We start from the raw sequence: 27987 nt of genomic DNA, 5'->3' as shown, positions 1-27987 counted from the left end.
CTCAACACAAAGAAGACAGACAGCCCAATTAAAAAATGGGCAAAGAACCTGAACAAACACTTCTCCAAGGAGGATATACAGAGGGTCCAGAGGCATATGAAAAAATGCTCAACATCACTAGCCATCAAAGAGATGCAAAGAAAAACCACAATGCGATACCATTTCACACCAGTCAGAATGGCCATCATTAACAAATCAACAAACAACAAATGCTGGCGAGGATGTGGAGAAACGGGAACCCTAGTGCACTATTGGTGGGAATGCAGACTGGTGCAGCCACTGTGGAAAACAGTATGGAATTTCCTCAAAAAACTAAAAATGGAACTGCCTTTTGAACCAGCAATTCCACTGCTAGGATTATACCCGAAGAAACCTGAAACCCTAATTCAAAAGAACTTACGCACACCTATGTTCATAGCAGCGCTGTTTACAATAGCCAAGTGCTGGAAACAACCTAAGTTCCCATCTGTAGATGAGTGGATTAAAAAACTGTGGTATTTTTACACAATGGAGTACTATGCAGCAGAAAGAAAGAAGGAACTCCTGCCATTCATGACAACATGGATGGAGCTAGAGAGAATTATGCTTAGCGAAATAAGCCAGGCGATGAAAGAAAAATACCATATGCTATCACCCAATACAGAAAACTAATGAACAACACAAATAAATAAACAAAATTGAACTAGAAACAGAGTAACAGTTAGCAGGGGGAATGGGGGAGGGAGGGAAGGGGCTAAGTAGGGGAAGGGTTTAGCAAAGGAACTAATATAAATAACCCATGAACATGGACAACGGGGTTGGGATAGACCATGGGAGAAGGGGTGGGCTGGGTGGGGGGTAGCAAAGAGGGAAAAAGTGGGACAATTGTAACAGAAAAACAATAAAAATAAAATAAAATAAAAAGAGTTTAAATGATGTTGAACAAGCATTTCGCTTCATGGGTATTAATTATGGATACAAATATTGAAAATATTTATATTTATATTTTATTTGGTCAAGTTTTCTTTTCACAAATGACTATGACTAGATTATTTACTATTGATATTTTGCAATTTGTCACTTGCGGGCAGCAAAAATGCTTTGGGAATCACAGAAGTACAGCATTTAATTAGTAGGATAGGTAGGCTACTAAGATATAAGGCACTACGTTAGGCAATAAAAATTGAAAAAAACTAAATATCTAGCCTCAAAAGATATCATAATGTAGTAAAAGGGAAAAACATTACATATGAATAATTACAGTACAAGATAGCAAAGGATGAGGGAAATGAGAGGCATAATGTGCTTATAGGAATTCAGAAGAATTTGAAGTTGGCTGTGGGTAACTGAGGTATTTGGGAAGGGAATAAAGAATATAATTTGAGCACTGATTAGTGTAGCTCAGTGGGTTTGGCAGTTCAATTCCCGAAAGGGCACATGCCTTAGTTGTGGGCTAGGTCCCTGGTTGGGGGCGTGTGAGAGGCAACTGATCAATGTTTCTCTTGCACGATGATTCTTCTCTCCTACTTCCCCACTCTCTAAAAATAAATAAATAAAAGCTTACAAAAAAGAATATAATTTTATTTGTTTAGAGCACACAGTACATACACAGGGGGGTTGATAGACATTTGGAAAAGATTAGAGGGTAACCAGCAAAGACGATAGAAGGCTAAGAAGTTTGGTCTTTAATCAATACATTAAAAAGAACCCATTAAAGGGATGTGTATATGAAGTCTGTCTGGAAAAAGTCCAACCAGTTAATATAACAAGAATGGTTTGTGTGACATCAATGTAGCCTGGCAGCCAAGGAGAATGGACTGGAATGCACATGTGTGAACAATGATGACTTTACTATATTAGTCAGTGCCGGCAGTAGATGCCATTGAGTGAGCATGTGTACTGTGTGGCCATCACATTCAAAATGACTAAGCAGGTACAGCAATGAATCTGCATCAAATTTTGCATTAAGCTTGAACCTTCCTCCACAGAAACTATTCAGATGATTCAGAAGCCTGCAGTTATGGGCAACTGGTGACTGGCAGCTTCATCATGATAATGCATCTGCTCATGCATCACATCTTATGCAGAGTTTTTTTGTGAAACATCAAATCACCCAGGTGACTCAGCCCTCTTACAGCCCAGATTTGGTGTCCTGTGACTTCTGGCTCTTCCCAAAACTAAAATCACCTTTGAAAAATGAAGAGATTTCAGACCATTGATGAGATTCAGGAAAATACAATGGGGCAGCTGATGGTGATTGGGATGACTGTTTGAGGTCCCAAGGTGCCTACTTTGAAGGGGACTGGGGCATCATTGTCCTATGTACAATGTTTCTTGTACTTTATATCTTCTTCAAGAAATGTCTATTTTTCATAGTATGTGGCTGGATACTTTCTGGACAGGCTTTGCAGTAGGCAGAGGGAGAGGGGAGAGAGTAGAGGAAAGAGGGAAGAGGGACAAGGGAAGGAGAAAGAAGGGTGAGGGGAGAGGGAAAGAAACACAAAGAGAAAGACATATGCAAGCCCTGTCCAGAGTTCTGATTAGATACAACTGATCTAGCTATTCAGTTCTGTTCACACAGAATGACTAGTATGACTCAAACATGGAACTAGGTGCTGGAGACTATGAGTGAACAATGGCAGACATGAACACTTTATCAACTCTTTTCTCTACTAGACAAGTTTGGGAGGACCAGAAAGGTTAAATAATGTTCTTGGGTTTTCATTTTCCCACACATATATAGGTCTGTGACCACTAGTCTAACAACAACAGAAATAAAATGTCTATGTTTAGTAGCAGCCATATAAAAATATAAAAGAAACGATACTGAGCTTTCTTCTGTTTCCTAAGAGAAAACGTTTCTCATATGTCTCAGTTATTTCTATTTTTTTTTAATTAAGGGAGGTTAGGTCTGTGGCGGTATCACATATATAACAAGTGATACTAAAAACCTCATATTTCCTAAAGTGACACTATGGATTTCCAAGCTACTAAAAAAATAGCACTGGCAACAAAAATTAGTTTTAGCTACTGATATATATATATATATATATATATACACACACACACACACACACACACACACACACACACACATAATTTATTTATTTATTTATCAAATCCTCACCTGAGGATATGTTTTTATTGATTTTAGAGACAGAAGAAGGGAGAGAGGGAGGGAGAAAAATATTGATTGGTTGCCTCCTGTATGCACCTGACTGGGAATCAAACCTGTAATCTAGGTATGTGCCTTAACCAGGGATCAAAACATTTTGGTGAACGGGACTGAGCTTCAAACAACTGAGCCACCCTGCCAGGGCTAGCTACTGATATTTAACAAATTAGCCTTGGTTGATAAAGAATAGGCCAAGAGTATAAAGCGATTATGTATCTAATTTTTGTCTCCCTTCCACAAAGTAAAAAGAACAAAAATCCACGTATTCACTTAACCTACTTAGAAGTAGCCCAGAGGTTAGTTTAACTATTTGATTAGGTATCACCAATTCTACATTCCAAGAATTAAAAAAAAAAGCTTGGGACTACTCCATTAGACTGTTAACTTAATTACACAGTACATAAAAAGCCAAGCCAACTTAGCTGAACAAGTTATCCTACAGCCCATTCTTCTCATTTGCCCTCTTAATCTATAACTTACTGTAATAATTTTTCTGAATGTAATGGTTTATATGGCTCTCTTTACAGTCTGTCAGCTTCATGAGGGAAGCAGTCATAGCTATCTTTTTCTTTAGCATCTAAAATAGTGTCAGATACATAATTGGCATGCATGTGCACCTATACATAAGTGAATACTTAAAAGGAAATTGGCCTTAGAAAGAAAATGAGAGGAAAGAGAACTACTTCAACCAAAACTTTATTACTATCTCATAGAAAGTTACTTAAAGAGGAATTCTTACCTGGCGTGTTACTACAAAATATGCATACATTGCCATGGCACTTCCGTAAGTGATGAAATAGGTGACTGGCTCCATAATGTCCCAGGAATATTCCCACCAGGTAAGCCGGGCCAAAATGCCAAACTGTGTGGCCATGTAAGCAAGTCCACCCCATAGCACCAAAGTGGTTCTCTTCTCAGCTTTTCTGCTAATCTCAATTCGTATCTATGGGGCACACACACATGAGCGATCATTTGTAAAGTACTCTGAATAGAATCAATTTAAAACTCTTATTTAAACTGTTCTATTGTTCACTAAAGAAACAGGCTCATAATCAAGATACAAGTTAATCTCAATTTCTATTAAATATAGCTTGTTTTCATAAATAGTACCTATAGTTCTCACTGAATAAAATATTTAAAAGGAGTAATTATTTTTAGGACACTGTGATTTTTGTTTCACGCTAGAAGTGGCTAAAAATATGATGAAGCTACAGGAGTGAATAAGTTAGTTTCAACAGCTTTTCATCCAACTACAATATTACTTTCTTTGAGAAGAGGGAAATGAAAGCATGCAAATGTTCTCTCACCATCACATATAAAATGTTACCTATTTTCAGTTTTTACTCAAAAGGCCTACTAGGGGGCAGGCCAGCACAGTGAGTCAGAGCATGGACTCTGGATTCAGATGGGAAGAGTTCAGGCCCTCATTACAAATCACCGTCAACTCCATAATTGAGGATTAACAAAATACAGGTAAAATACTTAGAACAGTTCCTGGCAGATAGTAAATATTCAATATAGGATGAAAATTATTTTATTATAGCTGGTATTTTAAAAAATGCTTTACATTTAGAAAATACCAAATTTAAATCTCATCCCCCTTCAGAACAGTTCCTCAAAGTTTAATTTATCACAACTTGCTAATAGTCTTAAACTTAATGAGAAAAACCTTGGGCTATGTATTGATTATTTTAAAAGAAATTAGAAAAATCATAATATAAAGGGTATTTGTGCCTTTTGTTAATCTTTTATAGTCTTATTTCTTAAATGAAAATATTTGTATCATTAAAAAATAAGAATGACATATATTTACTCTAAAACATTCAGATAAGTGTAAAGAAGAAAAATCAATCATAATCCTGTTACTGTATTAGAATATTTTTCTTTATATGTGTATATATTTAAAATAAATATGTAAAATATGAACATAATAATTTAAAATTGGATCGCAGTACACACTAATATGCACTTTTTTATAGTTTCCATAAAATATTATGATATTTTTGATAGCATATTAGATCTACATATCATTTTTAACAGCTGTATAATACTCTACCTAATTATTAACTTGACTGAAATCATTACCCATTGTACTAAGAACCTTTCTTAATCAGCAGCTATTTCAATCTTTGTTGCAATGATGATAAATCTGGGTAAGGGCAGATATTTAGACCTCAAAGCTCTAAGTCCATTATCAAGACTCCAAACTATTTCTTTTTAAGTCCTTTCTTAACTTTGATTGGGATGTTTTTATGATTCAGTCCCCAAAACTAGTTTGATTGACACAGCTCAAATACATTAAAAAGCAAACATATATATGGAGGTAAAAAAGCAAACATAGCCCTGGATGGTGAGGTTCAGTGGATTGAGCGCTGGCCTGAGAACCAAAGGGTCACCGGTTCGATTCCCAGTCAGGGCACATGCCTGGGTTGCGGGCCAGGTCCCCAGATGGGGGCACACGAGACGAAACCACACATTAATGTTTTTCTCCCTCTCTTTCTCCCTCCTTTCCCCTCTCTCTAAAAATAAATAAAAAAAAAAAAAAAAGAAGTGATTTTCAACTGTTGTGCCACCAGAATTTTTTAAAAAGAAAGCAAACATATATGCTCTGGAAAAAATATCAGTGAAGAAAAAGTCTGAGATTTGAGTTTATACCTTTTCCAGGGGTGCCAGTTGCTCTCTGAGATTCTCTAATCTTTCGATAAGCTCCCTTTCCTTGTTGAGCTGGTGCTGCTCGATGCACAGTGTCGTGTACAGCTGCTGGACTAGGGTCTTCACATCATTCAGCGTTGCTGCATTTTCATGGCTTAAGAGGTCTGAAAGAAAAAGGTTACTTTTATTTTTTTTAATGTATGCCTTAAGTAAAGAGCTGCTATTCCTGGGGCTATTAGACAATAAGAGCAAGGCAGATTCATCCATAATAGGGATCCCACTTTCAGTGAGAAACTGAAAGGAAGTAATATGTAGTTATTTTTTAAAAGGAGTATCTACAAATCATAGAAAGTATATTCATATTGGGACAACTTAAAAATTTTGAAATCAACATTCACCATTATATTATTGGAAGTTTATATGCTACATATGAAGCTACAAATAATAACAATAATCTTCATTAGATAAGGATAAAAAACTTAAAACAATATGGTAAAAACTAGAAGAGATGTTTAGAATCAATCTGATTATGCTTATTAAAATACTGAGTTCTAATTTATCTGTGGCCTTGCTATTTTTTTCCCTTTAGTAACACCTGAGAAAAAAACTATACAGTATTTCAAATTTGCATATGAGAAGGTATAAGTATAAATAACATTATCCTGATAACCTTAGCTTCCATACATTTTCCCCCTAGCATGCCAGCTTTTATTTATTTCCTGTTGGGGAAAGCTGGGTAGACCTCAATAACATGGTCTAAAGGACATGAATGATTGAAAAAGTAATAATTAAATTATTTGATTCAATTATATCCTCTTTTGTGAGTAGCAAGTGTTTCCAGAAATCTAAAACTTATGTTTTGAGAACATAATTTTTTTTAAAAAGTTGATTTCAGCTTTTTTTTTAAAGCACCAGAAGTAAAGGCTTTTGTTTTAGAATATTAGCCTTAATGTGACATTTTGCTAGCTATAGTATAAGTTCAGCCCTCTTGAAAATCAAAAAAGGCCACAATCAGAATTAGCTCTATTTCAAATATACTTCAAAGATGTCCTTTAGTACAGTTATCACAGAAATCCAATCAATAAAAAATTCAAATAAGGGTAGCAAATTGCATTAGAGGAGAGGTGACATAGTAACATGGGCCATATTAACTAGCACCATATCTTGCACACTTCAGTAAATGTATGCTGCACTAATGGAAACAGATAAAAGCAAGAACACTTTGAGTTCTAGAAGTCATCTACATCCAGGGTCTGTTTTGTACTCAAGTTGCAGCTCACATTTGCATACAGCTTTACACTCTGCAAAGTTGCCAGAAGAGGGAATTGCACTCTAGAAAGCAGTAACTTGTCTAGAACATCACAGTGAAGTGGCAGAGTCCATGTCTCCTAACCCCCAGGCCCAGAGTCGAGTTATAATGCTTTTACTACACCAATATTTATATTTCTCCTTCAAGCCCTTTCAAAAAGTCAATCCCTTAAGTAGGTATAAATTATCTATGGTTAACAAAATCGTACCATATTTATTACCTCATGTAATCTCTCCTTACAATAACAGCATGAGTACAGATGGTGCCCACAATTTATAAGTGAGGAATATGAATCCTAGATAGATAAGATTAATAAACATTTCTGTACTAGGTACAGAAATTCAGTCCCTCAGTCACACTAGCCACACTTCAAGTGCTCAGTAGCCACATGTAACTAATGACTAATATATTGGACAGTGAGGAAATAGAACACGTTCATCATTGCAGAAAGTTTTATTTGATAACACTGTCCTTGGAATTTCTCTATCAGCCCTCCTTTGCTAATCTTCCTTATCTTAATAATTGAACACATCTGAATTTCTAGGTTTTTTGGCAAGTTTTGATTTGTCCATCTTTGCCATCACTTAAAAATTGGTCACTTTTCTCCGATATTCCAAGCTCCCTTTTCAGACTTTTTCAGTTTCATATATAATTGTGCAAGGTTTCATTCTTATTATAAATCTTTTATTCCATGATATTAATGAGGTTGCATCCCCAATTGAACACTGACTGATACAAACATTATGTATGATATGCAATGAGTTGCATAAAAGGGAAAAAGGTTATGCACTTATATTTTCTTATAAATGCACTGACTATCTTGGGTAAAAAAACAAAAGAAACTAAGAACAATATTTGCTGGTATAGAGGAGAAAAGGCTGACTGTAGAACAGGGATGAGAAAACTTTTCCCATACATTCTTTGTCTTTGGGAGTTGAACTTGTGAATGTATTATCTATTCAAGTCTAATAAAAAAATACAATGTGCAACCACAGTACATTCCAATACAACAAAAAGACTATAAAATAATAATTCATAGAAAATCATTCTCACAGATGTCCAATTCTAGACCTGGCTGGAAATAGAGTTGTTATCTTTCAGATGAGGCATCAGTAAAGCCCTAGTAAACTCAAGGGACAAGGCTTTATTTTGACAAGAATATGGTTCCAAGTATTATCTTGGTGAAGGTAAACAACCACCTCAAAACCTTGACCCTCCAAAATCTGTCCACATATTTGGATATGAGATTACAGGAAAAGAGAAGATAAATCTACTAATGGCTTAACAACAACACTTTTGAATGAAGTATATGCTTCACTAAAAATGCAATCAGATGCTTATTAATGGTTCTGCACATGCCATCAGTGTCAGGAAAATTAAGGTACAGAAAGGCAGGGAGATATGCTAATATAATGGGATTGAAAAGTCTTTTCGGCTACTAAAATGTTTTGAGAAGGATTTCAGCTATTTGGGTCTCTGATAAGGTATTTGTTATTGTTGGTATTTGGTTTACCTGTTCAACCTTTTCTCTCAAATTATTTACATCATTAAGATAGAAGTAAGGTCGTCAACATCCTCTGGATGGATAAATGGAGAAAAGGGCTTAGTGGGGCCAATCAAAATGATTCTCCTTAGCACAAAAACTTTCAACCTCTAGTAATATAGGGCATATTTTCCTCTTCCCCAAGACTAAAAGGAAGACAGTTAATTACTTCAACATGGACTAGGATAATATAGGCTTTTTGTGCTCCCTTTCCATATTCTTCTCTTAATTCTAGATTTAATTAGGTTATAAAAATAATCTATTGCTAAAACAGTTACTCCTCTCATCTTGTGGTGGTCAGAGGGGAATCCAGCCATGTACAGCTATGGTGAGCAAAAGAACACAATGGAGCTTAAAACTAGTCTTACTGCTTTGACCTCCCCTTGGTTTCATTTCAGTTTTTTTCTTTTTAATTTTTTTTAATTTTAAATTTTATTTTTTGGTTATTCAATAACAGTTGTCCCATTTTTCCCCCATTGCTCCCCCCTCCCAGCCCATCCCTTCTCCCACAATTGTATCCCTCTCCGTTGTCCATGTCCATGAGTCATTCATATACGTTCCTTGACTAGACCCTTTCCTTACTTATCCCCCTTCTCTTCCTCCCCCTCCCCCCTACTGACTACTATTCTAGTCTTTGCCTATTTAGTTCGTTTGTTTGTGTTGCTCTTTAGTTTCCTGTATTGGGTGATATCATATGGTATCAGTTTTTTTCCTGCCTCTTCTCTCTAATTTTTGGGTTAGGTATAAGAATTGTATATACCTAAGGATCCATAATACCTATGGACAGTCAATCCCACATAACATAAAATGTGGCTATATCAAATCCTATATGAATGAGCCCTCTATCCTCAGTGTGAAGTTCAGTTTACTAGTACACAACATTCCTAGGGCATTGTCAGTTCTAAAGTGCTATCCATGAACAGAGAAAATAAAAATAGGAGAGAGATGTGAAAGCTACCAGGGTAAGAGGTGAGTTAAAAAAAAAAAAAGGGACTTATGGCCAAGATGGAGGCGTAAATATACACTCTGCGTCTCCTCACAACTAAGAAGGAATTTACAACCACTTCAAAACTAAAAAAAAAAAAAAAAAAAAAAACCAGAAAATTGAAACTACAGGGAAGTTCAACAACTAAATAAGAAGAAATAATCAGCCAGAAAGGTAGGAGGGACAGAGCTGAAATGGAGAGAAAGAGGAGCGGAGCGGCAGCTGCAGGGGTGGTGCTTGGTGACGCAAGGCTGGCGGGTGCGGCTGGCTGCACAACTAGCAGTACAGCGACTGCAGCCATGGGGAAAAACAGTCACACAGCTTAAATCTGAGAAGCATCCCGGCCTCAAACCAGACGGGCCCCAGACCAGACCAGGTAGCTTGTGGTTCCAGCGCTGGGGAAAACAGAGCAACATTGCTTCTGACTGTGAAAGCCAGTGGGGGTTGGGGCGGAGGAAAAAGCTACCAGTCTCGAAAAGGAGGCAGCTTGCTTAGTATGGGAAGGGGTAGAAGGGCCTGGAAAAGCGTCAGCAACTGGCACTGTTCCCTCTCAGACCCCTCCCCACATACAGGGCAAAAACGCGGTGAAACAAGTCGCCAGCACTAACAACTACCTAAGGCTCCGCCCCTTATAACGCAAAAGGTGTGATAGCCCTCCCCAAATTACAAAGGCAAACACACAAAACTGTCAAGATGAGGAGACAGTGAAGTATGGCCCAGAAGGGAGGGCAGATCAAGGTCCCAGTGACACAACTAAGCAACAAGCAGATAAGGAACCTAACAGATGAGGAGATAGCAAATCTAACAGTTTAAGGCATTGGTGATAAAGATGCTCCCAGACTTGACAGAAAAAGTTAAACAGGACAGGGAAAGAATGAAGGCTATCCTGGGTCATATGAAGGAAAATCCACACAAAACAAGTGGTGAAAGAAAGGAAATCAGGGTTCAGATCAACAAACTGGAACATAAGGGAGAAATAAACAGTCAACCAGTACAGGAGGAGGAAATGAGAACTGAAAAAAATGAGGAGAGGCTTAGGAACCTCTGGGACAACTTTAAACATGCCAACATTTGAATCATAGGGTTGCCAGATGGTGAAGAGGGAGAGCAAGAAGTTGAAAGCTTATGTAAAAAATTAATGAAGGAAAACTTCCCTAATTTGGGGAAGGAAATGGACATATGGGTCCAGGAAGCACACAGTCCCAAACAAACTGGACCCAGGGAGAACCACACCAAGACACATTATAATCAAAATGTCAAAAATTAAGGATAAAGAGAGAAACTTAAAAGCAGCAAGGGAGAAGAGGAGAATTACCTACTAAGGGGTACCTATAAGACTGTCAGCTGATTTCCCAAAAGAAACTTTGCAGGCAAGAAGAGACTGGCAGGAAATATTCAAAGTGATGAAAAGCAAGTACCTACAACCAAGATTACTCTATCCAGCAAAGCTATCATTCAGAATGGAAGGGCAAATGAAGTGCTTCCAAGACAAAGTAAAGCTGAAGGAGTTCATCATCACCAAACCATTATTATATGAAATGTTAAAGGGACTTATTTAAGAAAAAGAAGATCAAATCTATGAACATTAAAATGAAAACAGTATCACAACTATCAGCAACAGAAGCTAGGGAATGGAAACAAAGGCAAACTAAGCAGACAACCAGAGTGGGAACAGAATCATAGGTATGGGGAACATGTGAGGGGAGGTCAGCTGGGAGGGAGAAGGGGGGAGAGTTAGGGAAACAGTGCAGGAATTGAGAAGCATAGTAAGAGGGTGCAGAATGGACAGGGGGATATTGAGAAGACCTTATTGCACAAACCATGGACATGGACCAAGGGGAAGGGGTTGCTGGGTGGAGGGGAGCAAAGGGAAAAGAAATTGGGACAACTGTAACAGGATGATCAATAAAACATATTTTAAAAAAATGGTCCTGGAAGTTTTCCTTATTAACTATTTTAATTTTTATTAGAGCAGATTGGTTCCATGTGCTCCACATATATATAAAATCCCAGTGTTCCTCCTCATCATCTGATACCCAAAACTAGTGCCTTTACTTCCTTCTCTTTTCACTAAAAAGAGTTACAATGTGGGGAAGAGAAATATGTTTACTCACCTGGATGCCTGGCATCCCTCTTAAGTACAAAAATTCAACCTGTTCTTTTACTCCATGCAACTGAAAAAGTGTATGTAGTGACCTGAATGCCAGCAGTATCTTCCCCAATAGGGAGAGGAAGATAATATGGTGGAAATAAAATTAAAACCTAATTTACATTTTATCAAGAAAAAATTTTTTTTCTTTACTATGTTTTCAAAGGTAGGGAAAACAAAATGTTTATGAATTTACAACAGTTCTGGAAGAAAGGGTATCTAATGGCATAATCTCTCATTGGCTAATTAACAGAGCTGAGAAAGTTTTCATGTGCGAACTTAATATTAAAAAGGTCTTTTAGAATTCTACACCAATGCTGCTATTGAGCTTACCAAATTTCACACTTCAATTTACAATTATCCCACGAATTATAGACTTTGACCCTTCCGAACTTTGCATTCTAATTGATTTGTAGGGAAGCTGGGTAGATAGCTATTTCACAGTTCTGAGATATAGATAAAGCAGAATTGATAGGCTACAAAATTGATTACCAGGGAATGAAATATAATTTCTTCTCTTTTCAATTTCTAACTTTACCGTCCTTATTCAACTTGGCAACAGCCCTACTTAAAAAACTAAAACATTCATTTCTGTTTTAAAGACATAGTATTAGACAAGATGGTTGAAATTATTCATTGATTACAATACCTCTAGTTTTTAACAACATAATATATGCAAGCTCATATCTTAACTTTCCTCATTGTTAAACTTTATATAGCAATATATTAGTTAAGTTCAAAATTTTACTAATACAATAGAAAGTCTAAGTAGAATGAACTCTTTAATTCACATACACACAAAACAACTGAGTATAAAGCCCTCCAGGTTCATCATGTTAGAAATGGCAGGATTTCTTTCCTTCTCATGGCTAAATGTATATTGTACTGTACAAAGTCTGTCCAGAAAGTATCCAGCCACATACTATGAAAAATAGACATTTATTGAAGAAGATACAAGAAACATTGTACACAGGACAATGACACCTAAGCCCCCTTCAAGGTAGACACATTGGGGCCTCACACAGTCCTCCCAATCACCATCAGCTGCTCCTTTGTATTTTCCTGAATCTCATGCATGGTCTGAAATCTCTTCACTTTCGATGGTGATTTTAGTTTTGGGAAAAGCCAGAAGTTGCAGGACACTAAATCTGGGCTGTAGGGGCACTGAGTCACCTGGGTGATTTGATATTTCGCCAAAAAAACTCTGCCTGATATGTGATGCATAAACAGGCACATTGTCATGGTGAAGCTGCCAGTCACCAGGTGCCCATAGTTGCAGCCTTCTGAATCATCCTAATTCTTTCTGTAGAGGAATGTTCAAGCTTAATGCAAAATTTGATATAGGTTCGTTGCTATACTTGCTCAGTCATTTTGAATCCAACGGTGTCTACAGCCCCCACTGACTAGTACAGTGAAGTCATCCTTGTTCATGCATGTGCATTCCAGCCTACTCTCGTTGGCTGCCAGGTTACATTGATGTCATGGAAACCATTCTTGTTATATTAACAATGGTTGGACTTTTTCCAGATAAACCTCATATGTATATATACACCACATCTTCTTTATCCAGTCATCCATACATGGACACTAAGGTTGTTTCCATGTCTTGGCTATTGTGAATAACGTGCAATGAACATGGGAGTGCAGATGTCTCTTTGAGATTCTGATTTCATTTCCTCCCAAAAGTGGGACTGCTGGATCATGTGGCAGTTCTATGTTGACCAAAGGGTACCAAGCTTCCATAAGATGAATAAGCTTTAAGGATCTAATGACATCATGGTGATTATAGTTAACAATACTGTAATATATATACTTGAAAGCTGCTAAGAGAGTAAATCTTACGTGTTCGGATCACAAAAAAGAAATGATAATTACATTAGGTGATGGAGGTGTTTAATCCTATTGTGGTGACCATTTCACAATATATATAAGTATATGAATCCCTTACATTGTAACCCTGAAACTCACACAATGTTGTATGTCAATAAAGCTGAGAGGAAAAAGAACAAATTTAAAGAACACAACAAGAATGGAATAAAATAAACCTATACTTCTGTTATTTTAAAGAGAATTTCTAGCACAAAAATCAGGGAATAAAGAAGAAAAACATGTAAGTATAGCTAATACACAGCTAACAATCCTTGGTCTACATGTTCAACTATTCCAACTTCACATATCTGATTCAGGAATGCCTTAATATTTTAAAGGCTACTTTCCCATCCTTACTATCCTTTTCTGTATTTTTTTTCTAAGCTAATTCTCTCTCAATTATCTTGAACACAAAGAATCTCACCTTTGAAAAACCAAAATGCTACTAAGTTAACACAGCACCTGAGTCAATGGGGGTATCACAGTGCCTGCCTTCAGAGCATTTACAAAGAAAAGGAATAAGAAGAACTCAGAAAAGAGATGAATCACTTCTGGTTGGCTGGGAGTTGAAGAAAGAATGAATAGCATCATTAAAGTCTTCATAGAAGAGCTGACACTGACAATTGGGCAGGAAGCTAGGAAGGAAGGAGAAAAGCATCTTAGGCAGAGGAAAGATGAGTAAACACTGAGAGGGCAAAGAATGGGGCATAGGAAAGAGCAAAGGAACACAGGGTGGGAGGAAAGTGGGTAACACGTAAGAGAAGAACTTTAAAGGTAGATGTGGACCAGACTTTGGAGGTACTCAATACTTAAAATTTTACAGACTTTTTTCTGTATTAGACACAATTCTCAAAAGCAGTGTTGAAAAGTGGGGATGTCCTAGCAGACTGATAGAGGGATAGTGGTGGTGGAAGGAGCATTAAGAATAGCAGTCAGTGACAATAAATATCAAGGGCAAAGAGAGGAAAGTGATCAAAAAAGACATAACTCAAAATGCTCTTTTAAAAGGCTATTTAGCATCAGTACTATGCAGAGCCATACGGGAGCCTGAGGTAAAAAGAAAAATCAGCAATACTGTATTTTTAAAAATAATTTTGATATTTTGTTCACTGTGTTTTTTTAAAAAATTAATGTTATTTTTTAAATAGTGCATTAAAATATTATTTGTCTTGACTACTAAGTTTTTGGGCATCCTCTTAAAATTTAGTCCTGAGGCAAGTACCTGAATTTTTTGCATAAAAGCATACACACATGTCAGAAGTTCCTATAGACTTTCATTGTGTAATAATTGACTTTCAGATTGATGACTTTGAGCCATCAAAAAAGGATTAATTCCTACTATAAATGTTTAAGAGGATAGGGAAGTCCATAATTTATTTTTAAATGATCCCCCGTATAATGTTATTAAAATAATATGACTTTTAGCCTTTAATGAAGGGAAGGAGCTTAAGTTATGTAGAACATTCATTTATGTGAAACAGTGACAGTATCAGATAATAAACTTTCTGGTGCCTAGGCAGAATTTAAGTTTCAGCCAATGTACTAGCCAAGTACCAGGTACTCAATGAGTTCTTCAACTGAAACAGTCTTCCAGTGTTCTTGGAATATTGTCTGCTTCTTAAGATTATCCAGAGAAAAGTTAGGTTTTTCCCAAAAGCACTTCTCACATTCCTCTGACCTTATCAAGGTTACTTTTTACCTCTCTTTGGTGGTCGGACATGATATGTTAAGTCATTAATGACCAGCTTAAAGTCATCAAGGAGGAGGAGGTCTATCCCTGTTGAGGCAGCAACTCGAACGCCATCTGTGAAAAAAAAATTTAATGTGAAAATTTAAACTTGTCATTATGTTCATAATTATTTAAGAATGGTCAGGATAAATTAATCCTCAAAATAATTTAAAAAATTATACCTCTTTTAAATTTCATTTGGAAATCTAGGGTCACTGGGACATCTTATATTTGTCTATGATGGAAGACGGTTGAGTAAAATATGGTACTTTTCAGTATGGTCACTGATTAGATGCCAATAATTGGTTAGTGACGAATGCTAGGGTTGGCGAGGAACACCAAGCTGGTTTACTAATTATACTACTAGATGAGTTGAGTATGAAGTATATTTAAAATATTTACAGCATAGAAACATGGCAAATTGTTAACAATTGGTAAATTCAAGTGAAGGATAAGTGGGTACTTATTGTACTAGTCTTTTAAGTTTTCTGTAGATTTAAAATGTTTCAAAGTAAAAATGGGGAAAAATGTAAGGCACTTAAAAATAAATAAATGAAATGGCTATCTTGTTAGGTGGGAACTTTGGTGCCTTACTTTATATTCTTTTCAAATAATGTTTTTATTTTGGTAAACTTTTATGGGAAAGCCATCAGAAAATCTAAAAAGAAGTCCTAATATTTCATATCTCCAGGGATGAGGGTTCAACCAGTGGAAAAACTTTTTCTATGCTTAAGGTAATGATAAAAGGTCTTAATAATATTAAATGCCTATGGCATTATATGTGAGTTGCTTTTGAATGAGACTCTCCATGCATATATATTTGTTAAAACTGAACAGTTACATTCTGAGAACCACTGGGAGAGCAATCACTTTTTCTCCTGATACTGGCTAAACAAAGAAAGTTAAGAGTAAGATTCTTTTGCAGCTATATGCGTGTGTGAGAGTGAGTGTGTCTGTAAGTGGTTTAGGGGGAAATGGATGGGTGGGAATTAATAATGAAGGTGACTGTACCTGGTGAATAGATGGCAACTCTGTCAATTCCCCGATCCTCTTCTTGTAGTTGTCGTAAAAACACACCAACAGAGTCTGAGATAGGTTTGAGTGTGAACTGGCAGCGTTCTCGCCGGGATGGTAGCCTCACAGATATCACAGGCAACCCATTTTGATACACCACTGTCACATCTGAATGAAAAAGACCAACATTCATATGAAAGTTATATTTCACTTTAAGTTATAACTATACTATTACCATTCTTATATGGGCTCTATTATTATTAGTATGGTTTTAAATGTTTTCAAAGGTTTAAGAATATGTCCTTTAGCTTTGGTTGAAGGTTATTCTGGGAGTGAGCTTATTGGGGATCATATGAATCATACAACTCAGTTTTCAGAAAAACAAAAATATGCAAAGGATTATCTTTTAAGTGGATCAAGGAGAGGTTTTCTCAGGAATTTGAGGTAAAGTTCTTGGTATTGCTGAAGAACTTTACCTGGTTCCATTTAGTAAGATTTTATTTAGTAGTCAGAGATTGATAACTGACTCTATAACATATAGGAAGTGGCTCTTGGAAGCCAGAGGTTTCCAGGAGCCCTGGAAAGCCATGGCTGGGTGGTTCAGTTGGCTGGAGCATTGTTCTGTACATGAAAAAGGTTGCAGGTTCGAGCCCAGTCAGGGTGTGTACAGGAGGCAACCGATTGATGTTTCTAAAATCGATGTGTGTGTCTCTCTCCCCACTTCCTCTCTCTCTAAAGACAAACAAACAAACAAACAAACAAAAAAGAAGCCCTGGGGAATGAATCACATCTTGAAGTACACCAATAAGTGAGACTCTTACTCAAGGATAGTCAACTCATATTTATAATACAGTATTATATCCAATGTGCTTAATAAGTAAGCATTCTCTTATACAATATGGACGCATTATGATATAATCAAAAACAGTTCCTTTTATGCTCTCCTGAACTGTTTGGAGTTTTCTAACAAAAGTTAATAAGGGAGATATTATTATAAGGTATACAACTAAAAGGACTTTCCACTACAGAATGGCTCATAATTCCTTATTTCTTTATCGTTTTCCTCAATAGTCTTGATCTGAAGAACCTATTTGTCAATCAAAATAACTCTTTCAAAGTAAGTTTTAAATGAGTTTTTAAAAATAAATTAATTTTGAACCAAAATGTCTTATATACACAACCAAGCATTTAAAGATAAGATAGGGAATTCCGGCCAAGATGGAGGCTTAGACTGACACGCTCTGTCTCCCTCCACAACTAAGAAGGACTACAACTACTGCAAAACCAAAAATAACCAGAAGTTCCAGAAAATTAAGTTACATAGAAGTCCAACGTATGAAGTTATAAACAAGTGGTGCTCATCCGGATGGGTAGGAGGCGCGAAGCCGGGGTGGAGAGATCAAGCTGTGCTGGTGGCTGCAGCGACCGACCGTGGTAAGCACAGACACCCATATTTAAGGGGAGAAGAAAAGTGCCCGGGGACTGCCCCTGGTGCAGACTGAACCCGTCAGCTTGCGATTCCAACACAAGAGAAGGCAGACCCCCATTGCCTCGGACTGTGAGGCCCAGAGGGTGTGGGGACAGAGGAGGAGGCTCCCGGTATCTCAGCGTAGAGTAATGGCAGGAATCCATCTTGGGCCCCTGCCCCCATAAAAAACACCACAGTGTGGTGAGAAGGGTCACCGGCAGTGATGAGTGCATGGGGCTCCGCCCTCTATAGCGTAGGAGGTGTGACAGCCCCGCCGAAGAAGGAAAGATAAACGAAAACGGTCACGATGGCAGGAATCATGATTGAAATACCAATCATGCAGCTGACCAAAAAGTAAATACATGAATTAATCGATGAACAACTAGATAATCTTTCTGAGACTTAGTTCAGAGTTATAGTCATAAGGCAGGTTACAGAATTAACAAAAGATATTGAACAAGATAGGGAAGGAATGAAGGCTAGTCATGCTGAAATGAACGAAAACACATACGAGACAAGTGGTGAGGAAAGGAAAACCAGGGATCAAATCAACAAATCGGGACATAGGGAAGGAACAAACAGTCAATCAGTGCAGAAAGAGGAAACAAAAAGTGAGGAATATGAGGAGAGGCTCAGAAACCTCTGGGAGAGCTATAAGCAAATGAACATCCTAATTATAGGGTTGCCAGAAGGTGAAGAAGAAGTACTAGAAACTGAAAAATTATGTGAAAAAATAATGAAGCAGAACTTCCCCAACTTGGGGAAGGAATAGACTTACAGGTCCAGGAAGCATAGAGAGTTCCAAATAAACTGGACCCAGGGAGAACCACACCAAGACACATTATAATCAAAATGTCAAAAATTAAAGATAAAGAGAGAATCTTAAAAGCAGCAAGAGAGAAGAAAAGAATCATGTACAAAGGGGTCCCAATTAGACTATCAGCTGATTTTTCATGGGAGACCCTGCAGGCAAGAAGGGACTGAAAAGAAATATTCAGAGTAATGAAAATAGAAAACCTACAACCACGATTACTCTATCCAGCAAAGCTGTCATTCAGAATAGAAGAGCAGAGAAAGTGCTTCCAGGACAAAGTAAAACTGAAGGAGTTTATTAGATTCAAACCACTGTTATATGAGATGTTAAAGGGACTTGTTTAGAAGAAGGAGGATCAAAACTATGAACATTAAAATTAAAACTGTATCACAACAACCAACAACAGAAACCAGGGAATCGGAAAAAAGGCAAATTAAGTAGGCAACGAGAATGGGAAAAGAATTATAGGTATGGGGAACACATTGGGGGGAGGTCAGCGGAGAGGGGGAAGGGGGAAAAGGGAGGGAGATGATCCAGGAATTAAGAAGCATAGTAGGAGAGAATGGAGTAGACAGGAAGATGTTGAGAAGAGCTCTATGCACAACCAATGGGCATGGACTAAGCGGGGGGGGTGGGGGTGGGGGCGGACAGCTGGAGGGGGGGTTCACTTGTTCACTGGGTGGATGGGAGCAGAGGGAAAAGAAATTGGGACAACTGTAACAGCATAATCAATAAGACATTAAAAAAATAAAGATTAGATAGCTCTGAAGAAGGAAAACAGGCTTTAAAGTCAAATCTGGAATTCTGGCTGTTAACTTTGGACATATTATATAATTTCTCTGAGCCTCACTTTTTTTTCATATATAAAATGGGTTGATAGAGTTGTTGTAAAGACAAACCATTTAAAACACTTAGCACACTGATCATTACATAATGATAATATTTCTTTATTAGCTTTTTTAAAGAAGCAAAAGGTACATCTATAATGTTTCTAAGGATTCATATCCCTCAAAATTGATGAGTTGAGAGGAAATGTACACAGATTAAAGTTCTGGAAGATCACAAATGCATCAAATTTTCCACAGTCATTTACATCTTATTTCCTTACCTATTCTAGTAATTTATAACGTCTACAATGTATACAAAAGCCTCACACTACATTCTTTCATGACTTAAAAAAAATTTTAAGTATATTTTATTGATTATGATGTTATAGTAGTCCTAATTCTTTTCCCTTTGCTCCTCTCAGCCCAGTACCTCACTTTCCTCCAGCAATCTCACCCCCTTAGTCCATGTCCATGGGTGGCACATACAAGTTCTTTGGCTTCACTTTATCCTTTATTATTTTTAATTTCCCCCTATTTTGTACCAACCAATTATGCTTCTTAATCCCTGCACCATTTCCCCATTTCTCCTCCTTTCCTCTCCCAACTGATAACCCTCCAAATGATCCCCATACCTATGATTCTGTTCCTATTCTGGTTTGCTTACTTGGATTTTATTTTTCTTTTTTTATTTTTCTTTTTAGATTCAGTTGTTGATAGTTATGAGTTTGTTGTCATTTTAATGTTCATAATTTTGATCTTCTTTTTCTTAAGTAAATGTCGAATAATAATGGCTTGGTGATGATGAACTCCTTTAGCTTTACCTTGTCTGGGAAGCCCTTTCTCTGCCCTTCCATTCTAAATGATAGCTTTGCTGGACAGAATAATCCTGGTTGTAGATCCTTGCTTTTCATCACATTGAGTATTTCTTGCCAGTCCCTTCTTGATTGCTAAGTTTCTTTTGAGAAATCAGCTGACAGTCTTATAGGCACCCCTTTGTAGGTAACTCCCTGCCTTTCTCTTGCTGCTTTTAAAATTCTCTTCATCTTTACACTTTGGCATTTTAATTATGATGTGTCTTGGTGTGGTCCTCCTTGTGTCTAGCTTGTTTGGGACTCTCTGTGCTTCCTGGACTTGTATGTCTATTTCCTTCGCCAAATTCGGGAAGTTTTCCTTCATTATTTTTTCACATAGCTTTCAATTTCTTGCTTTTCTTCTTCTCCTTCTGGCACCCCTATGATTTAGATGTAGACATGTTTAAAGTTGTCCCAGAGGTTCCTAAGCTTCTCATTTTTTTCAATTCTTGTTTCCTCATTCTGTACTGGTTTACTTTTTATTCTTCCCTACATTTCAAATCATTGATTTGAACCCTGGTTTCCTTCCCCTCACCATTGGTTTTGTGTGGATTTTCCTTCATTTCTTTTAGCACAGCCTTCACATCTTCGCTTATGCATTTGCCATACTTAAGCATATCTCAAGCCTGTCAGCATCTTTATCATCAGTGTTTTGAACTCTATGTCTGTTAGGATGGCTGTTTCCTCATCTGTTAGGTTGGCTATCTCCTCATCATTTAGTTCTCTTACTGGAACCTTGATCTGTTCCCTGTTTTGGGCCATACTTCTCTGTCTCCTCATCTTGACAGGCTCCTGCGTTTGCTTGCCACGTTGTGGTAGTGTATGTGGGGGAGGGGTCTGAGAGGGAACAATGCCTATTGCTCAGCATTCGCCCCTTTTCCAGACACTTCACCCACTTCCGTATGGGACTGGCACCTCTCTAGATGTTGCCCTGGCCGTCATTCCCAGAGTGGGTGGGTCTGCAGATGTTCTAGGACCCTGGGGGCCCTTTAAACAAGTGGACTCTGCTGAGAGACCAGCAGTTTCTTCCTCTGCTCCAACCGCCCCTGTTTTTCACAGTCAGAAGCAATGAGACTTTATTTTCTCCCAGCGCTGGAATCGTGAGCTGTGCAGTCTTGTCTGGTGCTGGGAGCACTCCTCAGTTGTCCCTCCCTACTTTTTAAAACATGTGACTGTGCTTTCCGCTGGCCTGCTGCTCTGCTGCCACCACACCGCATCCTCTCAACCGTGGCTCCGCCCCGCCTACCTGTCTGGATGAGTATTTCTTTTTATATCTTTGTTGGACTTCCACGCAGCTTCATTTTTTTGAACTTCTTATTGTCTCTAGTTTTGAGGTAGTTGTATTCCTTCTTAATTGTGAAGGGAGACACAGCGTGTCTGTCTAGACCTCCATCTTGGCCAGAAGTCCCATGAGTTAAAATTTTAAAGCAATTCTTAGTAAGGCATAATTTATAAATAACAAAATACACTCCTATTTTAAATGGAGGTGTGATGAGTTTTGATACAATAATAAAAATTCCCTGAGCCTGTTCCAATTAATCCCTTGGTAACCACTGTTTCAATTTTTGTCATCTCAGATACTTCGTTTTTCTAGAGTTTCATACCACTGGAACCATATATTATGTACATCTGGGTTCTTTCTCTCAGCATCATGATTTTGAGATTCATTCGTGTTGTTGCATGATTAGTAGTTCATTCAATTTTTTTTCATGCTGAAGATGTCTTTTTAAAATTCAATTTTTTGAGGTGACATTAGTTTGTAAAACCATACAGGTTTCAAGCGTACAATTTAATAAAACACTATCTGCACACTGCATTGTGCTCCATTCACCCCAAGCAAAGTATCTGTCCATTTCCTCCACCTTTGCTTACCTTCACCTACCCCTTTTCCCCCTTTCCTGGTGGCTATCACCATGCTGTCTTCTGTCTCTATGTTATCTATATGAGTTTTTTTTTTGTTAATCCCTTCACCTTCTTTCATCTAGTCCCCCAACACCCCTCCCCTCTGACAGCTGTCAGTCTCATCCATGTAACAATGACTCCTTCTATTTTGTTAGTCAGTTTATTTTGTTCATTAGATTCCACATATAAGTGAGGTCATATGGTAACTGTTTTTCTTTGACTGGCTTATTTCACTTAGCACAATTATCTCCAGGTCCATCCATGCTGTCACAAAGGTAAGAGTTCCTTCTTTTTTATGGTCATTTAGTATTCCACTGTGTAAATGTACCACAGCTTCTTAGTTATTTTTAACTTCATTCAAAACAATTTTATTAGATTGTATTGTGACAGCTGTCATATCAGTGTGCATTTAAAAAAACACTTATTAAAACTGGTGAATTTTTGTGCAGTAATTTTAATACTGAAGAAAATATGCAAAATTTTCAGCACACTGTGCTTTATTATTTCAGGAAAGGCAAAAAAAAATTTTATGCAGCAAACAGAGAAGGTGCTGTGGCTGATTTGAATGTGTCAAAAGTGGTTTGCAAAGCTTGTGTTGGAGATTTCTCACTGGACGATGCTCCATGGTCAGGTAGACAAGTTGAAGTTGATTGCAATCAAATCAAGCCATTAATTGAGAAAAATCAATGTTATACCATGTGGAGATAGCTGATGTACTTAAAATATCGAAATCAATAAAGTTATTTGTGAAAACAAAAAATCTGATTTTTATTTTATGGAAAAAAGCATATAGGCTTTTTGGCCAACCCTCTATTTCCAGGTTTTTCTCCCTTCTCAGCTTCATTTCAGATAATTTTAATAGTTATACTTCAATGTCACTGATCTTTTCTTCAGTAGTGTTTAATCTGCTGTTAATTGATCTGCAGTGTTTTTCACTTCAGATAAAACTTTCATCTCTGGAAGTTCCAGTTTTCTAGTTTTTATTTTTTTATCCTCACCTGAGGACTTTTTTTTTTTTCCATTGCTTTTAGAGGAAGAGGAAGGGAGAGAGAGAAACATTAATGTGACAGAGAAGCATCGATTGGATGTCTCCTGTAGGTGCCTGATGAGGGATCCTATGCTCATGAACTGGGGATTGAACCCATAACTTAGGTATGTGCCCTAACCGGGAATCAAACCTGCAACCTTTCGGTTATAGGATGACACTCCAACCAACTGAGCCACACTGGCCAGGGCCATTTGTTTATTTTTATAACTTCTATTTCTCTTCATGTTATACTTTTGTTTTCCCTCTCCCCTCTGAATGTAAGGATCATATTTATAATACCTATTTTAAAATTCTTGTTTGTTAATGTCATCCTCTCATCACTTATAGGTCTATTTCAATTGACCGATTTTTATTCTGGGTCTTTTTCTCCTGTTCATATTCCTAGTAATTTTTGATTGGAGGTTAGAAATTGTTAATTTTACATTGTTGAGTGCTGGATCTTGAACAGTTAAATTACTTTCAGGTCTTTAAAAAAGTCTATTAGGACAGATCTAGAGAATCCTTTGTCTGAGGGCCAATTTGGTTTCACTTCTAAGGTATGGTTCTTCTGGGAGTCTCTACTGAATATTTATATATTCAGTGATGTCTCTCCTTTCTGGCTAGGAAGAAGTCAAATGATTTCTGACTCTGTATGAGCACTGAGAATTATTCATTTTACAGATCCTAGTAATTGTTTTCCTTGGAAGTTGTTCTGGTATTATGGTTAAGAATTTAGCCAAAACCTCAGGCTGTGAGCTAAGACAATGTAGGGTTAATCCAGTTTGTTTCTCTTCTATCAGAGACTACAGTCCTGTGCTGTTGTCCAATGTCTAAAAGTAGTTGTTTCATGCATTTTGTCTGGTGTTCTAGTTGTTGACAGTAGGATGGCAATTCCCATGGCAGTTAATTCTTTGTGAATACATGATTTGAATTTTTACATAAACCTAAAAAGCCAAGCCAAAAATCTCCACTGCTTTTTTTCCTTCCAAAATGGGAGTCTATGTTTCTAAGGAAGAAGAGGCCGGAAATAGTAATATGAACTTAATACACAGCATGTACAAACTAAAGTTCTCAGTATCTATAGAGATTTAAAAATTTTTCCGTTTCTTTTTCATTTCTAAAAGAATCCTCAGCAATACAGTGTTTGTTTTCTTTTCTTTTTTAAAATTTCAGGTATATTTTAATGAACATTGCATGAGAAATAGTAATGTTAACAATGATAATAAGTATAATTTGAGAGATAAAAATAAGAAACAAAATATTAGTCAGAGCCACCAACATGAATATTCCTATATCTTCTACAGGCAGTAATGATGATGAGCTCATAAAATTAAGTGATTAACTTGTTCACCTGGTATTTTCCCCTCAATTATTTCCTTTTCAGATGTGAAAAAAAAACTACTCAACACAGATGCAAAAAATTAGACAAAGTTGAATTTAAATAAATGATAGGACTCTATGACACTTAAATACATAAAGTATGGAAAATTTCACTATAACACCAGTTGCATAGGTAAGTGCTTAGGGGTTACTGTTTTAAAATAACTGAGCCAAAATCAACAGAGAAAATTAAAGTCTTTCTCATCCACTTTAATTTTTTCCTTGAAGATTATGAAACTTTTCAAGGGAATGAAATATGAAAGCTTTGAGAAACTCTGCATGGAATAGCATATTTCAGAACTGATATATCTTTATTATAATAAAGCTGCTTTTGAAATAAATCTCCAGGGTTTCTTCTTTTTTACATACTAGATTGTAATGTAAATGTTAGTTTTCCTGGTTTGCAACCAAACCAAAGTTCTTCCAGTTTAACAATATATAAAAAATAACTTGGTCTAGTGAAGTCACAATGGGTATTTATAAGCTAATGACAGTTGTCAGCTACTTTTAAGTGTAAATTTCATGAAGTGACTTGGGTTGGGTTTTAAAAAATCTCTTGCTTTGGTTTCCATTTCAATAAAAAAGGAAATAATTTATATTTTACAGCAGTGTGCTTCAAAGAAACCTAGAAATATAGGGCACACAACATGAATACTGAGAGACAGAACATGACAACAGATTTAGGCATAAAAATAAAAAGAAATTTTGCAGTCTAAAAGAATTGCAAGGTAAATAGACATTTGGGTTTGAAGAAGGAAATGTTTTTATAAAAATGTATTTGGGGCATCAGGTGTAAAAATGTCATAAAATACAAATGCTTGTTATTTAGCCATTTGTTAAAAAATGTTTATAAAAATTCATAGTGGGACATTTGGTGGTCAAAATAATGGGTAAAATCTCTAAAATATATCATCTTATGAACTTGACTGAATATATGTTAAGGACTTATTATGAAAGGGAACTGGTACAATAAGGAAGCACATGTGGAGTGTCTTCTGCAAATCTACTTAGAGCTGAACTTTATACGATGGATGATTCCAGTGGCTTCTGTCTTGCCATTGTTTGTTTCTTTCTTCCCTTTTTTGGTAATATTCTACATCAGAAATGTGAAATATAATCAAAGAATTTAATCTTGGAAGGGCCAGGGAAATCATACAGACTAATGTCCTTCTTCACGGCTACGAGTAATAGTTAAGCAAAGTTATATGATGCTGCTAAGGTCCTACAGTTCAACCCAATGCAAAATGGCTTTGTTTTCTCTCAGGTCACATAAAGCATCAAATGGTTGCTAAATTAAGTAGTAATTTTAGCCCTTAACTTGTTTTAGTAGCATCTAATGATATTAAGCACTCCTTCACTTTATAAAAAGCTTTCCTTTTTCCAGTTTCCTGGTAATTTTTACATTTCTGTTTACACTTTCTAATGTTCCTTTATAGGCTCTTCTTTTTGTATTCATCCCTTAAGTTTCTAAATGCTTTGTCCTAGACTTCTGTGCTTCTCAATCCACACATTCTCTAGGCCAAGGGTCCCCAACCCCCTGCCACACAGCAGGAGTTGAGTTTCATCTATATTTACAGTTGCTCCCCATTGCTCCCCAGGTTTGCATTACCACCTGAACTCTGCCTCTTGTCAGATCAGTGGGGACATTAGATTCTCATAGGAGTGCAAACTCTACTGTTAATTGTGCATACGGGGATCTAGGTTGTGCGCTCCTTATGAGAATCTAATGCCTGATGACCTGGGGTGGAGCTGAGGAGGTGCTGCTAGCACTGGGGAATGGCTGCAAATACAGATTATCATTAGCAGAGAGGTTTGACTGCACAGAGACCATAATAAATCAATTGCTTGCAGACTCATATCAAAATCCTATCAATGAGTGGCATGAGAGAATTAAGCTGCGTCTGGTGACAGGCGTTATAGTAGCAAGTGAGTTGATGTACTTCAATTGTACAGCTGCATCTGGTGGCAGGCTTTAAGTCAGAATCTGGCACCTATTTTAGTCTGTGCGTGGCCCGTCCATTGTTTTCTTTACCACTTCTGTCCATACCTCTTTCCCACACTGCACACTTACCTCAGTCACAGTTTTGGTAAGCCCACATGCTAACCCTAGCAGGAGGTGAGTTGTATAACTACTTCATTATATATTACAATGTAATAATAACAGAAATAAAGTGCACAGTAAATATAATGTGCTTGAATCATCGCCAAACCGTCCCCTCCCCCAGTCTGTGGAAAAATTATTGCCTTCCACAATACCAGTCCCTGGTGCCAAAAAGGCTGGGGATTGCTGCTCTAGGCAATCTCATATCTTTTCAAAATGTCAGCTACCATGTAAATGCTGATGCCCCAAACCTATATTCAATTGTCTGCTGGACAACTAGGCTTCCCAAAGGCATACCCCAAAACTCAAAAATCCTAAAATTAAATTAATCTCCCTCAAACCACCCATCTCTGACCATTTTCATCTCAGTCAATAACACCATCATTACATAACTATTGCCCAATCCAGAAAATTGTCTGAAATCCTTTACTATGCGGATGAAAAAGGGGCTATATACTAAACCTGACAAGCTATGTAAGGCCTGCATGATGTCCTTACAAACTCAAGGACCAAAAGTAAGCACATAGGCTGGTCTGAATATAAAAGTTCCTAGTAACTGAAAGCAAATCACAGTGGGTAGTCACATCCTGGTCTGTAACCTTCTTGACAAAGGTCAATTTACCTTACATGAGACTATCTATTGTCTTGCATCTAAGACAACATATTTTTGAAATTTTAGAGTAATCTTTTCCAGACCCCTTCAAGCACAGTAGGAGACCACACAACCCCTCCCGGTTATCTTGTTGCCCAAATCCCATCTCTATTGCACTGTGTTTACTGAGGCAGGTTAACGAGAAGCTAGGAAAATTCCCTGGAAAAGTGGAAGAGGGAAACTGAGACAGATAGTTAAACAGCCCAGCAATTAGCAGCCAAGCAATAAATCACAAGATCTTATCTTTCCTAACCAAAACCACGTAGGAGCAGATAGTTTACATCTCTCTTCCCCAACCAAAGAGCTGGTAGCTTAAATCACCCTTGTCAGGGAGATAGAAAACACAGACCAAATTAGTGCATTAGAGTCAGAAAAACCCAGGAATGAATAAAGTCAGAAATAAGTAACAAAAAAACCCCAATTAGAGCCAGACAAATCCAAGATAGAGGTGAAGCTGACCAGACAATGAGCTCAAACCCCACTATACCACTCATTTTGATAACATCAGCACATTAAAATACACACCAAAAAACTGCTGAATATTCTGATTGAGGCCTCCCC

General features: G+C 37.2%; 1 protein-coding gene across 4 annotated transcripts in view; it reads right to left on the bottom strand.

Annotated features, from left to right (window-relative positions):
- Positions 1-27987, bottom strand: part of MCU (mitochondrial calcium uniporter) — a 199275-nt gene that overhangs the window by 12144 nt on the left and 159144 nt on the right. For 3 of the 4 annotated variants that reach the window (XM_090278190.1, XM_090278191.1, XM_090278192.1), the window contains 4 exons: positions 16402-16572; positions 15361-15465; positions 5810-5970; positions 3894-4097 (listed from right to left, as the gene is read on the bottom strand). In XM_090278190.1, coding sequence (XP_090134316.1) covers positions 3894-4097; positions 5810-5970; positions 15361-15465; positions 16402-16572 — 641 coding nt within the window. The remainder of the gene's footprint in view (positions 1-3893; positions 4098-5809; positions 5971-15360; positions 15466-16401; positions 16573-27987) is intronic. The other variant, XM_090278193.1, reaches the window with a different exon arrangement.

The sequence above is a fragment of the Furipterus horrens genome, unplaced genomic scaffold, assembly GCF_987537825.1.
Source record: "Furipterus horrens unplaced genomic scaffold, mFurHor1.1.pri manual_scaffold_5, whole genome shotgun sequence".
NCBI lineage: Eukaryota > Metazoa > Chordata > Mammalia > Chiroptera > Furipteridae > Furipterus > Furipterus horrens.
The sequence above is the reverse complement of the archived record's forward strand: the minus strand, read 5'-3'. Positions and strand labels throughout refer to the sequence as shown.